The 14,571-nt window shown below is 53.4% G+C and overlaps 4 protein-coding genes across 4 annotated transcripts; 3 read left to right on the top strand and 1 right to left on the bottom strand.

The window, feature by feature from the left end:
- Positions 1-2,422: 2,422 nt before the first annotated feature.
- On the top strand, positions 2,423-4,208 carry NCS54_01477400 (AA-permease domain-containing protein; the record flags this gene model as incomplete). The annotated part of the gene is made up of 3 exons (XM_053159903.1): positions 2,423-2,919; positions 2,971-3,107; positions 3,160-4,208. The coding sequence occupies 3 exons, from the start codon at positions 2,423-2,425 to the stop codon at positions 4,206-4,208; spliced, it is 1,683 nt and encodes a 560-aa protein (XP_053015878.1).
- A 1,329-nt stretch (positions 4,209-5,537) lies between these two features.
- NCS54_01477300 (Hypothetical protein) lies at positions 5,538-7,506 on the bottom strand (the record flags this gene model as incomplete). Its single annotated transcript, XM_053159902.1, has 6 exons — positions 5,538-5,990; positions 6,146-6,231; positions 6,283-6,360; positions 6,412-6,767; positions 6,845-6,875; positions 7,458-7,506. The coding sequence occupies 6 exons, from the start codon at positions 7,504-7,506 to the stop codon at positions 5,538-5,540; spliced, it is 1,053 nt and encodes a 350-aa protein (XP_053015877.1).
- A 256-nt stretch (positions 7,507-7,762) lies between these two features.
- Positions 7,763-8,856, top strand: NCS54_01477200 (Hypothetical protein; the record flags this gene model as incomplete). The annotated part of the gene is made up of 3 exons (XM_053159901.1): positions 7,763-7,784; positions 7,937-7,939; positions 8,009-8,856. The coding sequence occupies 3 exons, from the start codon at positions 7,763-7,765 to the stop codon at positions 8,854-8,856; spliced, it is 873 nt and encodes a 290-aa protein (XP_053015876.1).
- Positions 8,857-10,948: 2,092 nt separating this feature from the next.
- Positions 10,949-11,779, top strand: NCS54_01477100 (Hypothetical protein; the record flags this gene model as incomplete). Its single annotated transcript, XM_053159900.1, has 1 exon — positions 10,949-11,779. The coding sequence occupies exon 1, from the start codon at positions 11,054-11,056 to the stop codon at positions 11,777-11,779; it is 726 nt and encodes a 241-aa protein (XP_053015875.1). The 5' UTR covers positions 10,949-11,053.
- Between the last annotated feature and the right edge of the window lie 2,792 nt (positions 11,780-14,571).

Below are 14,571 nucleotides of genomic sequence, written 5' to 3'. Positions count from 1 at the left end.
CTTTATCGTTGTGAGCACTTGAGCTGACCGTCGTCCACACAGGCGATAGCCGATATAACTCTGGCTCAACCCACTCCAGTGGTGGCGATCAACCCCTTTGTCCCGTTTTTGGACTCTGGCTTCAGATCTCACTAGTACGTGATCTAGTATTCTTGAACGGATCTCAATCTCCCTTCACAGCGCAGGGAGAAGCCTAGTATAGGCCCCACACGGATTCCAAAGCGACTCGAGTCCGGAGGATGAAACAAGTCGGCGGGGGCAACAGATACAAGTCCGGGGATAGAGAAACAGAAGCCAGATGCAGGCTGATTTCCGGGAAATTGTCCAAGTTGAGTTCGGCAAGCTAGAGCGTGAGTCACGAATGCCACACAAGTTGAAATTAGGAGGAGAGTCAAAGACAGAGTCTGGACGACGAGACAGAGAAGCTGATATCCGAAGGAAACTAGATTCAAGAACCTCGCGCCCTTCCAGATTCCTGAAATGGATTTGGAAGGCCTTCCAAGAGCTCATCCGAGACCGTTAGCACCTACGGACCCCTGAACGGTGCCGGCTCCCATCTGACGGCGTTTGGTGTTGCTTGCCACGCGATTCGGCCCCCAACACCTCGCAGATTATCAGAGGATATCCCCAGGAACTGGTTGGATCTTGTGTACTGACTTTCGTATCTTTGAGTCTCCGCTCATGCTAGATTCTTGGCATCTTTCGACAGTCGACCCAGAGCGTCGTTGACCCTGATCAGCCGACTGCGGCAACGGCAAAGGTGAGCAGAACCCCACGAACCACCGGGGACGCTGCCAATAACAGCCAGGATATTGTACATCTCGGCTATTGTTGATCGCCCTCCCAGGGTCATTATCGTCACCGCATCATCTATCACCTTGACCCCTGCTCAGCCCCTTTTGATAGCTTCGGGGGCAGAGGATAGTTTAGTTCAGCTCCCTGCAACTGTGTAGGCGGACTGGAAACTGATACTCTGGAAAGCTAGTAGAGGTTGGCCAATAGGGAGCTTCTCGTAGGCTACTGTAAAGATGCATGACTGTTGGCAGCCTTGGCCGATTAGCTTCGGGGCTAGGCTAACATGATACGTTGCCGCAGCCAGTGAAAGGCTCCGCGGGGATCTTTTATCCAGCTCGGGTAACGCGGTAAAAGGCCTGCGTCTTCTCGCCTCTTCCTGAATTGTCGGTTGTACGGGAGAGTACTGTAGCCTCGCCACGGGGTCGGGGAAGCTTATTTATACTTCGGCTTCGGAACCCGAGCAGCCAGTCAACGGGCGGCTGACGCTCCTGGGTGGCGTTCGCCCGTAGAACGGCCTAACAGGGAGGCCCATGCAGCTGAGCTAGAACCATGGGGGGCTGATTGGAGAAGGCGGAGGGATGCGGCTGGGCTGCGGAGATTCCGTGAGGAGGAGGAGAGATGGTGCGGAGGCAAGGACCAACAGGCTACGTCTCACTAGGGGGGCAGGGATCGGTATATGAACCCGAGGACATGGTGCTATTGAGTGGGATCAGCACGGTCTTGAATCAGAGGAACCAAGGAGAAGGTGGGCCGTAGATAAGGACTTTGATATCAGATATGGTTCCTCGACGTCGGGGCTTGCTCGGAGAGACTCTAAAACGCGTGGAATCTAGAGCAGTTGGTGACTTCCCCGCCGGGCTTTTCTGTGGCGAGCTGCAGTCAAGTCCAACGGCGTCGTTGGCCTGCAAGGTAGGTAGAGAGGCTTTTTCCCTTGCATGGATCTAAACACATGTAACTCGCCAAGAGCTGCTTCGGGGGGAACACCTCAGCTCGGCTCCCCAACTTCCCCGGATTCTCATAGCGCCAGGCCAGGGCTGAGGCTAGGCCGGAACAAGGCATGATTGCCTGACCAATGTGGCGATGGATGGGCTCGTGGTTTTGGAGTCGAGCGAAATGACACGACCCTCCATCTCGAGGGAGGAGGCAGCTAATCGGCTTCCCCAGACTGTCTTCCCCAGACTCTTGATTGCGTCGGTTCCTTCGAGACTGGGGTTCTCCATGGGGAAGAGCCTCTCAGACTCCACGGCCAAGACCAAGCAAAGTCACGGATACCAACGCGCCAGAGCACGCAGTTGGGATCCGTCCAAGATCTAGACCCATCGGCCCCCCGGCAGGCGTTTCCCCATCCATCACTAGCAGCGCGGGGGATGCTATCTCTTGGGGGGAGGGGGGCAAAGTGTAATCATGGCTCGAGATAAGCAAGGGTTCAGGTCAACGCCAATGGGTACGACGTGGTACAGAAGTTTGGAGTTTGCTATCTCTGAGCCTGGTCTATTTAATGGCTTTGTGTTTCTTTTCCTTTTGACTCGCATTGCTTTTTCCTATCCTCACAACACCACCACCTCCTCCTCTCTTCTCCCATTGCCTTTCTCTCCCTCTCTTCTTGCCTCGGCCATTCCTCGCAGCCATGCATTCAGACAAGGAGAAGCACTCCAAGACGGATTTTGCCGACGCCGGCAGCATCCAGCATGGAGACGTGCAAGGCTCCAGCGACATGGGCCACCTCCACCGCCGCCTCAACAACCGTCAGATCCAGCTCATCGCCGCCGGCGGCTCCATTGGCACGGCCCTGTTCATCTCCATCGGAGGCGGCCTCGCCAAGGGCGGCCCGGGGAGTCTCCTGCTCGCCTACACCCTCTACTCGCTCGTCCTCGCCCTCGTCAACAACTCGGTCGCCGAGATGAACACATACATGCCCGTCGCCGGTGGATTCGTCCGCCTAGCGGGATACTGGGTCGATGATGCCTTGGGCTTCCTCGCCGGCTGGAACTTCTTCCTCTACGAGGCACTGATTATCCCCTTTGAGATCACCGCCCTGACCTTTGTCATCTCCTTCTGGAACGAAAACGTGACAAACCCCGGACCTACGGCTGGGGTTTGCGCTGCTGTCATTATCTGCTACGGGTAAGTTTGCGACCTCACTGGTTACACCTCGTTACTGACAATCAACGACAGACTTCTCAACATCCTCACGGTTCGCTTCTACGGCGAAGCTGAATTCTGGCTCTCGGGAGGCAAACTCGTCCTCATCTTTCTCCTCTTTGCATTTACCTTTGTCACAATGCTGGGTGGCAATCCAAAGCATGACTCTTGTCTGTCCACACTTCTGGCCCTATCCGTTGACCATTGCTAACCACCACGTAGATGGCTTCAGGCATTTCTCTAATCCCGGGTCGTTTGCTACATACCTCAGCGGAGGCGACAAGGGCCGGTTCGAAGGCTTCCTCGCCGCCCTCTGGAGCGCCTCCTTCACCATCGTCGGACCCGAGTACATCTCCATGGTCTCTGCCGAGGCGCAGCGCCCTACCTACTACATCAAGTCGGCCTTCAAGACCGTCTACTACCGCTTCTGCATCTTCTTTATTATCGGTGCCCTGGCCGTGGGCATCGTTTGCGCCTACAACGACCCTGCCCTTGTCGAGATCTACTTTGGAAGCGGTGGCTCTGGCAGTGCGGCTGCCTCTCCCTATGTCATTGCTATGACCAACCTTGGCATCAAGGGCCTGCCTCACCTCGTCAACTTTCTGATCCTCACCTCCATCTTCTCCGCCGGCAACACCTACACCTACTGTGCCATTCGAGCCCTCTACTCGCTGGCTCTCGAAGGCCGTGCTCCTCGATTCCTCCGATACTGCAACAAGTCCGGTGTCCCCGTCTACTGTTTCTGTGTCGTCATGTGTTTCCCCTTCCTCTCGTTCCTCCAGGTCGCCAACGGCTCTGCCAAGGTTCTGGGCTGGCTCATCAGCATCGTCACCGGTGGTGGTCTGATCACCTTCATGGTCATGTCCATCACCTATATCAACTACCACAAGGCTTGCGTTGCCCAGGGCGTCGACCGAAAGACCGAGCGACCCTACTACGGCTACTTCCAGCCTTATGGAGCTTATATCGCCCTGGCTATCCAGTTTGTCATCCTCCTCACCTACGGATACTACGCCTTCCGACCCAAGTTTGACGTCGAGGTCTTCTTCCAGAACTACTCGATGCAAATCCTGGCCGTCCTTCTCTTTGGCGGATGGAAGATCTTCAAGCGCACCCGCTACATCCGGCCCCACGAGGTCGACCTGGTCTGGGAGCGACCCCAGATCGAGGCCTACGAGAACTCCTTCACCGAGCCCCCAGTTGGCTTCTGGACCGAGATGGCCCAGATGGTGGGTTTCCGAAGGAACAAGAAGACTTCGGTAGAGGCTTAAGCCGGAGGCAAGAAGTTGTTTCCACCATGTATATATTCTTTAGCTCCAACACTTGAGAGACTAGATAGAGCGGGCTAGCAATGGCCACGCTAGATTCTTGCCGATATTACTGTTGATACCATCAAGCCTGGCCCTTGTAACCCCACACTTTAGACATCAATCAATCAACACACCGCTGCTGCTCACTATCGTTTGCCTGACCTTTGATCCTTTTAGCACTCTCAGTGCGACATTTTGTCTTGTCGAGGAGGCGATCAACCGCAGTTTTTGCACCCAACATGCATACGGAGGATCGGAATCCTCGCTTCAACCTTGAGCGCTGCCTCATAAATGGGCCTCGTCTGATGATGTAAATAATGGTCGACCCTTCATTCGCGGGGGATCTCCGTGTTGCCCCATGATGACGGTATCACCTCGTCGGGTCGGTGCCTGAGAGTCATCATCATGGAGCGATACGTTGGTGTTGGCCAGAAAAAAACTTCGCCATGCTGGTAAGTCTTGTTGGCCCTCAAAGTGCCGCGTGCTTCTCGTATCCTGATGCTCCCCCTGCTGTAAGAGATTGTACTCGATCTACTTCGACTACCGAGCAATATCGTCAAGACTTAGACTTTGAAGATGAAACAAGCAGGGGCTTCGCACTCATATTGAACAAGGTTGGTTGAGGCATGAGCAAACTGTTGGTGCCAGTCGCGATGCGGCTGTGAGGCTTATATCCGAAGTGAGCATCATGAAACGTGGCTTTTGGTACGATGCCTCAATCGTGTAGAATTGCTGTGTGTCTCTCTGTTGGGCTGCTTTGGTCTAGTCAGGGAGTTTTGAAGAAGCCTAGAACATGACACAAAGAAGGTGGCTTCAGTAGCGTTTGGGAGGGTGAGAAATGGTGGCGACCCCTGCGCTGTATACGACCAAGCCTTGACCGGCTTATACTAGGAAGAGTTTTACCGTTCCGTGGGAATCTCTGCATGCGGTTCTCGCTCTTCGCCTCGGCAACGCAGTTCGTCCCAAAGTTGCCCCCGACAGTTGCATAAGAAAATCTGTCTGTCTGTCACGGTAGGGATACAACTGCAGCTTAGCTCCCTTCACATGCAAGGTTCTAGTTTAGGTTCAATACTTGCTCATTGGAGTTTTATACAGAATTTTAATACTGAGTTGTTGAGGAGTAGGAGACCAGATAACATTGGACTTGCTAAATGAACCAAAGGCTAGCGATCAAGACTCTCCGGGGACAGGTGGCGACGAAATGAAAGACTGTATGATGTCACTGGGAGCCCGGTTATTTCTCGACACAAAACGTGATACTCGTCAAGATCGTTGGTTGAATGTAACATCTCATCGATATTGTTGTTGGTCCCCCCCCCCAACAGGGCTAGGGGGCCCAGTGCTGGACACATCTCGGTATGCGAAGTAGCCGTCCCCGGAAAGGCGAGACGAACGCTCACACACGATCATTTCCCCAAATGTTGTACGGTTCCGTTGAAGGGAGGGGTCGTCCTTTGTATGGGTTTCACAGCCTTTTGTCCCCAGTAGCCTAGCAAGCGCATCTTGCTCTTGTTCAGTCGGGGACCGTCGTAACAACTCTTGTAGTAGCCTGCCGTGGATTGCCGTTGTGGACAAGGTCTTAGTGGTAGAGTAGGTACCGAGCCTGTCCGTCACAGGTTGGGAAAGGCTTGGCGATTGTTGACCGGGGTTGAACGACAGGCAAGGACGAGGTTTCAGTGCGGCATTCGAGTCTGAAGATGACTGCTGTGGCGTAGAGCAAAGCACTTCATATGTCAGATGGTCCTGTATTGTTTATGATGCGTATCAGTCAATAAGTACTGAACGGATATGCGGATAATGGATACCTCGGGCCCGGGCAATGTGGTATGCCTTCAACCAGCACCATAAAGCCCGAGGCACTACGTAGCAATACGAAAGTAAAAGGGGTTTATAATCACCTTAAACTTTGGATGAAATGACATCCGGTGTATGCTTTGTCGTTCTTGTTCGTGATATTCGCCTCGGCTGCTACTTCCTGACCCCTCTCAACTTGGTTGTCAGAAGCAACGTGATTCGCTGAGAGACATTAACATACCCAAAACGTACTTGGATGGTGCCTGAGAGCATTTTTGACCTCTGCTACCAATTCTCTTGCCACCAATAACCCGTCGTGCTATGGAAGCTGTTAGTCACGTATACTCTGCGTTTGGGTCAGCCATCCTACCCTGGCGTAGGTTCGTATCTGCTCCGGACTCTAGCCCGCTATATATGGTGAAAATGGAATCGATGCTCGACTCCCGAGAGTCGAAAAATGTGTGGTTGTCATGATCAGTGCCGTGAGAAAAAGTAGGTGGGCCAGGGAGGAAGGGAAGACTGAGGTCAAGACTCGAATCCGTGTTTAGCGGTGCCAAAAAGTCCCATGAAATTTGAAATTGTTCATTCTCGGGGGTTCGTCTGCCTTCGTCAAAGTTCTCCCTCGAGGCGATTTGTTCGGGAAGTTCTGCACTAGTTGAAGATGGATAACAAGCTAGAGACTCTAGAGTTGCCGGGCAACTCCTCCTGTTATCCATGATTCTTGTACTAGATATGTATGTCAGAAATAATGATGCAAAGAACAACTCGCTGGGTAGTTTCGCAAATGAGAGTTATTTGCTGACCAACTTGATTCGATTTCGGCCGGCAAGCAATCTGCAGTAAGAATTAGTGTCGCATTGAGCGTGCTAAAAGGATCAAGGGTCAGGTAATCGATAATGAGCAGCAGCAGTGTGTTGATTGATTGTTGTTTGAGGTTGTCCCTTGTGCGGGGTATTCCATCCCGCAGAGTTACTTAAAGCATACGAGGCCGTGAAGATCATGCCTACCCTGCGACACTGGTTCTGTGACGTGATCGTCGGCCTGCCAGCCTGAAATGCTTGCCCACAGGGCGTCCAATCACAGAGTCCGGAAAAACTCCATGAATCAGCGCCCTCGGACTTGATTCCGTCGTAATAGCCTATCAACTCTCACTCACACCCCCTGGACAACAATGTTGCCCGCTGCTGCCCCGACCAATCACATCCATTCCAAGCTCCACCCCCCACCGCTGTTGTCGATCCTTCTTGGTGGGAAAGTCGGGGGTACTTTCGGCCTTGTCTCTGTGTGACGTAATGTTCTTGTGTGATCGTTGCGGAGCTTGATGGTTTGGTCCCTGGTTTGGCTTTCTGTTTGTCTCAATCGCCGCCTTTCACTGCATGTTGGCCGCCCAGAGCATCAACCACGTCAACTACGTACGTAGTAGACAGCACCCGTCACAGCAGGCTTGACCAATAACGTCGGGCATCGCTCGCGGTCTTCGAGCTCCTTGTCTGGCCTTGGCTTGGTTCTGACTGATGATCTGCTCTCCTCACCAAATGGCCAATCACGCACACTCTCTGAAAGCCCACATAAGCCCACCCCTCCCCCTTGATCACCGGGCCTAAGCTCCCCCAGCTTTTCTTTTGAATCTTGATTGCCAGTCTTCGACTATAACTTGCCCATGGCCGCAAAAAGCCCATTCCAAATTCCCCATCGATACATATATTGTCAATATTCTTCCCATGGCTGCGGCTCAAGTAACTGGTGGCACTTCTGACAACTTGTCCCCTTGAACTCATCTCTACCAAACCACCCGACTTTGTCACTCTTCCAACCCATCCACCAAACCGCCATCAAACCACGACCACACTACGGGAATCCCGCCTCTTAATACCTGACCGTCTCTTCGGTTCTAGTGGGTATGGCTCCCCTTCCATTCTACTCTTCCCCTTTGACCACCACGCGCTGACCTCGTCTCCTTTCTCCAGACACCTACCCCGCCTACACGATGGCCGAGGGTCCCGTTCCCGTTCCGAACCCCAGCCTGATGAACAAGGAGATAATGGATACCTACGGCGGCGTATCCGATCTTCCATCTTGGGACCAGTGGTGGGCCGCGGACAAAACTGCTTTCCCCAACCCGCCCCAGGTCCCCGGCGCTGAGATTCCCTACAACCAGGACGAGCCGCAATTGCAAGACTTCGTGCCCAACTACGCCATGAACTACGCGGCCGTTAAGTACGGTTTTATCCCGGCCCAACACTACCCGGACCCGTCACCGATCTCCCAGCCCGTCCCTGGCGACTCGCCAGTGTCCCTCGGCTCCTCCGAGGACCGGCGTAGCTCTACGTCATCGCACCCCGAACGGCGGAAACGAAAGCGCAACACCACCGAACGACCGGCCGCCCAGTCATCTGGACGACGCTCTTCCAAGAAGCAGGAAACAAAGGCAGCACCAGAGGAGATAGGCGAGACGTCAAAAACCAGCCGCAAGTCCCAGAAAACCGAGTCTGCCCTGATAACCCCCCCGCCCGAGGAGGAAACTGATGACTACATCCACGGTGTCAAAGAGAGAAACCGCATCGCGTCAAACAAGTTCCGCGTCAAGAAGAGAGAGGACGCCAAGAAGCTCATATCCGACGAGGAGGACATGGAGCGCATCAACCGCGACCTGTCGAGCTGCGTGGCAGACCTGAAGCTCGAGGTCTACAAGCTCAAGATGCGGCTCCTACAACACACCGACTGCGACTGCTCTCTGATCCAGAACTACATCGCAAACGAGGCGCACCGTATCTCAGACTTGGGACAGGATCAGCAACCACCTTTGCACCACTAGACGCAGCGTAGAAGAAACATGCTTCTGTACGATACCCCAAGAGACGACGAACGACTTAACGAATCGACCACACAACGATGACCCGATCACTGTCATGGTACTATTTTATCTGGATGAAAAAGATGCCCAAGAAGGAAAAGGGCATCTTGGGCTTGGGGACATTATTTCGAGATTGACGTGTGGCAAAATGCAGGCGTTCGGTTGCAGACTTACGCATCGAGGTCCTAGGCCTCTTCCCCCGTGAGGACCCTGTGAGCGCGGGGCTTATAGCTCTTGACGATGGCTTATCTTTTGACAAAGCCGTTCGGAAAGCGTTTGCTCCTTCCCCTCCATCTAGTAGTGGCACCATATCAAGGTGAGTATTGACATGTGGGCGGATTGTGGTTGCACACAACTCCCCTCGGTTATGGTCCCCAACAAGTAGAACGGCTCCTGCGCTCATTGAAAAGACTGGAGGGTAGCGAGCTGCAGGGCTAACCAAGGGGACGGTCAGGTTGGCGAAACCTCGGACAGCTCTATCTAGCCGTTGACTGTTGACCTGCTGTCAAACGTCAACAGCCTTGTCTGAACCACGAGGTATTTCCCAAGCATACAACTGCGCCGTCCATCTGGGCATTGCAAGATTAACCTCGAGACGACTACGTCACTCGATCTTAGCCGGCTGCCGCGGGGACCTTTAGCGTCGTCATCGCAGGGACCCCGGTGGCGAAAACGAGCATCTCCGGCTAACGAATCAGGGATTCGCAAAAAGCTACAGGGTCACAACGGCATGTGGGTTTGGAGAAAGTGCGGGCCTGGTGAGGCCATCTTGCATAGCGGGAAGAGGGAAGTTACATCTCGACGCCCTTGCCACAACTCGCCCCCAGAGCTGGCACCGCTCGCATGCTGTCATCTTCTTGGCTGGCGGGAACTCGCCCTGGGTTGGTTATATCCGTGGCTTTGTCCAGTAGCGGGTTCCATGCCCAACAAGAACAGCAGTGACAGGGGTAACCCTAGAAGCCAATGCATACTCACATTCAGATTAACGAGGAAGCGCGCTGCGGCAGGTAGAGAAAGGGGTCCGACTGGTTCTTTTCTTATCGCACCGGCGCGATTCATAAGGTTAGTCGCCATGGGACAGGCCCAAGCGAACAGGGGCACACCAATCCCACAGCAACTTACTACGGATCAGTCACGAGCCCATGGCCAGGCATCGTACCTCTCTACAGTGTGTGGGGTGCAAAAGGGGGCATGCCGAGGATCCGGGCTCTAGTTTCATTGGCCACGGTGCACGACGGCACGGCCCACATCCGCATCCAGCCGCCTCCCTGGAGCATTCGGGGCTTTGGCAAGGTTCTAGATTCTTGGTCATCTCCTGACAACTGGTATTACAGATGCTGGCGTTCTCGCCTTCTTTCTGACCATGGATCCTCAATACGCACTGTAGTACCCCAGCCGCGGAACGAGGTCCCTCCGTATCCTTCAGTTCTCTGCTATTCTTATGCTTTGGTGCTTGACAAGTCCGCTCTTTATACGAGTTTTTCTTTCTAACTCATGAAGTGGTAAGTGAGTGGTTCAAATCGGCCATCCCAACGCACAAACTTCCTAATCGTACGAGTGGCGGAGATGGTTAATTAAGGGACTCCCGTCTTGGGACGGAGTATGGAGCACCCTACCATGAATTTCAAGGAGTTGAGTTGACGATGGGGTCGACCAGCTGGTCCAGAGAGCCTGTGCACGTCACTCCCTTTCCTTGACTGGCCTTGATTAGCCCCACAACTGTAGTCAGGAGACAATGGCACTGTCCCCGTCCAGTTAAGGCTGGAGTGTCGGAGATGGTTGGCCCGAAAGTGGCGCATAAACGATCCAATGACCCTCACGGAAGATGCCGACTGACAAAGCTTGCTCCTCACCAATGCAGGTACATATCGAACTAATTGAGTTGTGGCTGGAAAGCGGGAAAAGAGGTCTAGCCACCTATTTCCACCCGCACTGTCGACGAATAACGAACAAAGAATGCCGGGGAACCGGGCGATGGCAGTTCAGCTGGGATGGATCGTTGGATTCTTCGGCCCCTGGATGCGTGAGTAGTTAAATCATCCATGCGTCCATTGGCTGTTGCACTCTCGCTCTTCTACAGTGCCTTCAAGCCTGCCGAACCTTCATTTGGTTGACGATCGTTGTCTTTGTGTTCTTTTCATTCACTCTTTACCCTGAGATGAAGCTCAGTAATTTCTCTGGCGTGGCATGGCTCATGCTGGCGCACGGCAACCTTGCAGTCGCCTCTGTCTCCTTTGACACATGCTCTCCTCTGGAGGCCACCACTTGCACATGCCCGCCCATCAAGAAGTGCGCTCCTCGGCAGTACGACTACCCAGAGGACCACTTCCCCCGAGACGGCGACACTTGCACCGACACGTCGCCGGCCTGCTGCGTCAAGCGCGGCGACGGCCCCCTGAAGGTCACTGACGCGACCAGCACGGACAATCTCCAGTGCGGCTCCAACTGGGACGATTCAGGTGTCGTCAATGGTATTACCTACACCGTCGAAGACTGCCCGAACAGCGACGAACAGTGTCTCCACGTCGTTGTCACGCCCAAGACGGGCATCACCGAAGGCGTCCACCTCTACCTTGACGACGAACCCATCACGGAGGTCAGCGGACCCGGCCAGTGGAACATGAACGACTGGTGCACCAAGGCTGGATGCTGGGTGCCCGTCAGCGAGATCATCGACCAGTTCGACAGCCCGAAGCCGGCTTCGCTCTGCGGCAAGAAGATCTACATCGCGCCGCACGTCAGCACCGCGGGTACTGGCTCGTGTACGGCTCAGGGCGAGAATATTCATGAACAGGGCAACTGGTTCATGTATTCCCACTTGACTTTTGAGTGCGAGGCCGACATTTGCCAGAAGAAGTGCTGTTGCCCGAGTCTCGTCAAGTGAAAACTGGTTGGAGGATATATATAGGTGTGCTCGACTTGGGCCATAACTGGGTTGGTAATTAAAGCTTGGAACCTGGACAACTTGATGGGTTATTAGATTACCTTGCCTAACATTTTACTTCTTGAATACTATTTTATCTTAGCTCTAAGCTATTAATACTATATACCAAAGTTAAAGGATTCAGAGCCCCGCTTCAGTCATTACCGACAAAGCTGACCTTTTTGTCCGTAAATCTCTATGCCGTGGTTTTTTCGAATAAAATATTAGGGTAGTCTTCAACGGCGCCACTGAGGATATATCCTGCCTTGATGACGGCGACGTCAATTTCGCGGCCATAAATTGCGGCGGTTTCATCTAGCTTGCCCTTGATAATCGCAAGTATCAATTGGCCTTTGATTTTCTACGATCCTCACACTGGGGTAGGTTTTGTGCTAGCCTAAAAAGAAGCGCAATTCCCATGGCTTCATCCCGACCCCTGCGTTCCCGTCGTCTCATTCCCCCCTCTGATGAAACATCGGCAGCATGCAGAGCCAGACTAGGTCCTTCCGGGATTAGGTTACACGAGTTTCATTGCCATCTTGGACATCATTGCTCGCACCATGGTACGACCCTCTTCTCGATCTTGCTCTTTGTGGAGGCTCAACCCGTGGTCCGGGAGGAACTTGAACTCGTTTCCGTATTGCTTCTTCAGCCAGCCTGCTCGGCAGATGTCATGGGCCCAGCGCCTGCGCCTATAATCTGACGCGAGGCTTCCAGAGCGGCAAGTCGCTCCCTCTCGCTATCAGGCCAGAAGACGTGAAGCCAGTATTTCTGGGACGAGTCAAAAGGCGAAGGGCCAATCTTGGGCCCGACTGGGGGCCAGCTGAGCCGGACTTCGAAGAACCTGACGTCTCGAGACTGAGGCTTGAAATAGGCTACGGAGCGGGCCGTCGGAGAGGGTTGGTGTGTTGAAATGAGCATGTTGAGTTGATTAGAAGAGAAAAAGACTAGCGCTAACCAGCGGAAGCTCTTAAGATGACATCCACATCCCGGCCACCAATGGATCGGAATAGTCATTGATCCGTTAAACCACGGATCTCAACATGGTGATGGAGCCTGAGGCGCCCGTGGGGCCTAATGGGCCATCCGATGATGTTGCAGACAATGCTAAGGGCATGCAGCACCTTCTTCAGGTGGAGGATGCCGTGTGAACGCGGACCGGTCTGGGTCGGCGAAATCTTTATGGGGAGACCGACTGTTCCAATCCCAACGACCTTGACTGGGTTCCCAGCCGTGCTATTAATAAAAGACTCGAGGGGGTGTAATCATCACCGAACCAAGAGCGATATTTAGCGGCGCTAGCTCAACCAGAAGGATGAACTTGACCCATCGGCCATGAAGTTGGATGGCCTTGGGGGAGTGGAGAATACGTACTGAACGTTGGAATTGTTGGACTAAACCCACGCGGGGCAAGGCAGAGAAGCCTGCTGGTTCCTCTAAGACGATGATGCCATGGCGAGGCTCGAACTCTCCGGGTGGCTTTAGACAATGAAGCCTCTGTGGTCCCTGGATGTGGTGGGGTTCCAGCAGGAAGGGAGGAGATCCAGTCTGCTAGCGGGTTGACGGCGTACCGGTTCTCCCTCCGCGGCGACCCCGACAATTAGCCGCCGGGTTTCAGAGGGTCAAAACGCACGAATGTTCATGACTGACTGGTTCTCTCCATTTGTCGCTATCGATGTGGAAGCCGAGGCGCTTGGGCAATCGACCGGTGTGGGTCGATAGTGAGAAGACAGATCCTTTGGGTTCCTTAGTTTCCATTGCTGAAAAGCCCTTTCTTGGTATTTTTTTTTTTTTTTTAATTTTTAATTTTTTTTTTTTTACCCCAACTACTCTGCGCTGTTGTTCTCTGATCCCTTCGGCGTCCTAATTATCCAAAACGACCGATGTCTCACGACAGCCTCTGTCCAACGACCGCCTCTATCTCTAGACCGTCGATGTGACAAGACTATTGAAGCCCTAGGACCGCGGGATGTCCCTATACTATCGACGACGGATTTAGATGATGCCACTACGTTCACCACTCGGTCAAGAAGCGCAACGGAGGCCACGCACAACTGTCGACATCCTCGAATGCGTCAATCTCTGCCGTTCCCTCATCGTCTTCGCCATAACTCAACAGTAGCGAATCGTCGTCATCTGCAAAGATGCTCTCGATGCACTCATATCGAATTTCCTTCCAAGACTTTCCCGCATATCTCGGCGAACATCGCTTTCAATAAATCGCGAGTTGTCACATTTGACGAGGGATGTTGACTGTGCGTTGAAGCTCTTGATTTCTAACTGAATGAGTGACTGATGTTGACCCGTTTTATCCTTCCCTGGATCCCTCCTATTCGTCAGTTATGACGGAGTGTTCTTCACGATCTGTTTTATCTAGGTTTGATCTTTCTTGGTCAGACAGCCCGTGTCAGAGCGGCCTTAGTAATACGATGTGACAAAGAACGAACGCTAGCTACCCACGGAACCGGGTCCTGGACGGCGCGGTGACGAAGGCAGGGACCATGGAAAATGAGATCGAGATGACCTCTCTGTGGTACAGACCTCGAGACAAGTAAGTAGAAAAGGAAATAGGAACATTCTGTGGCTAATAGGCCGGTCAAATCCCCATCCCCAAATCCCCAAACAATATCACTACACAAGCTTTCAGATAACGCGTCCGCCCTGCAGGTCCCTACCATGGCGTCTTATCACCTTTGCCATTCTCGCCCCTTTCAATCCCATCTTCATCCTTGCTCGGGTCGCACCGGGTGCTA

Source organism: Fusarium falciforme, chromosome 13 (genome assembly GCF_026873545.1).
Source record: "Fusarium falciforme chromosome 13, complete sequence".
Taxonomy (NCBI): domain Eukaryota; kingdom Fungi; phylum Ascomycota; class Sordariomycetes; order Hypocreales; family Nectriaceae; genus Fusarium; species Fusarium falciforme.
This window is presented reverse-complemented; position numbering and strand designations above follow the sequence as displayed.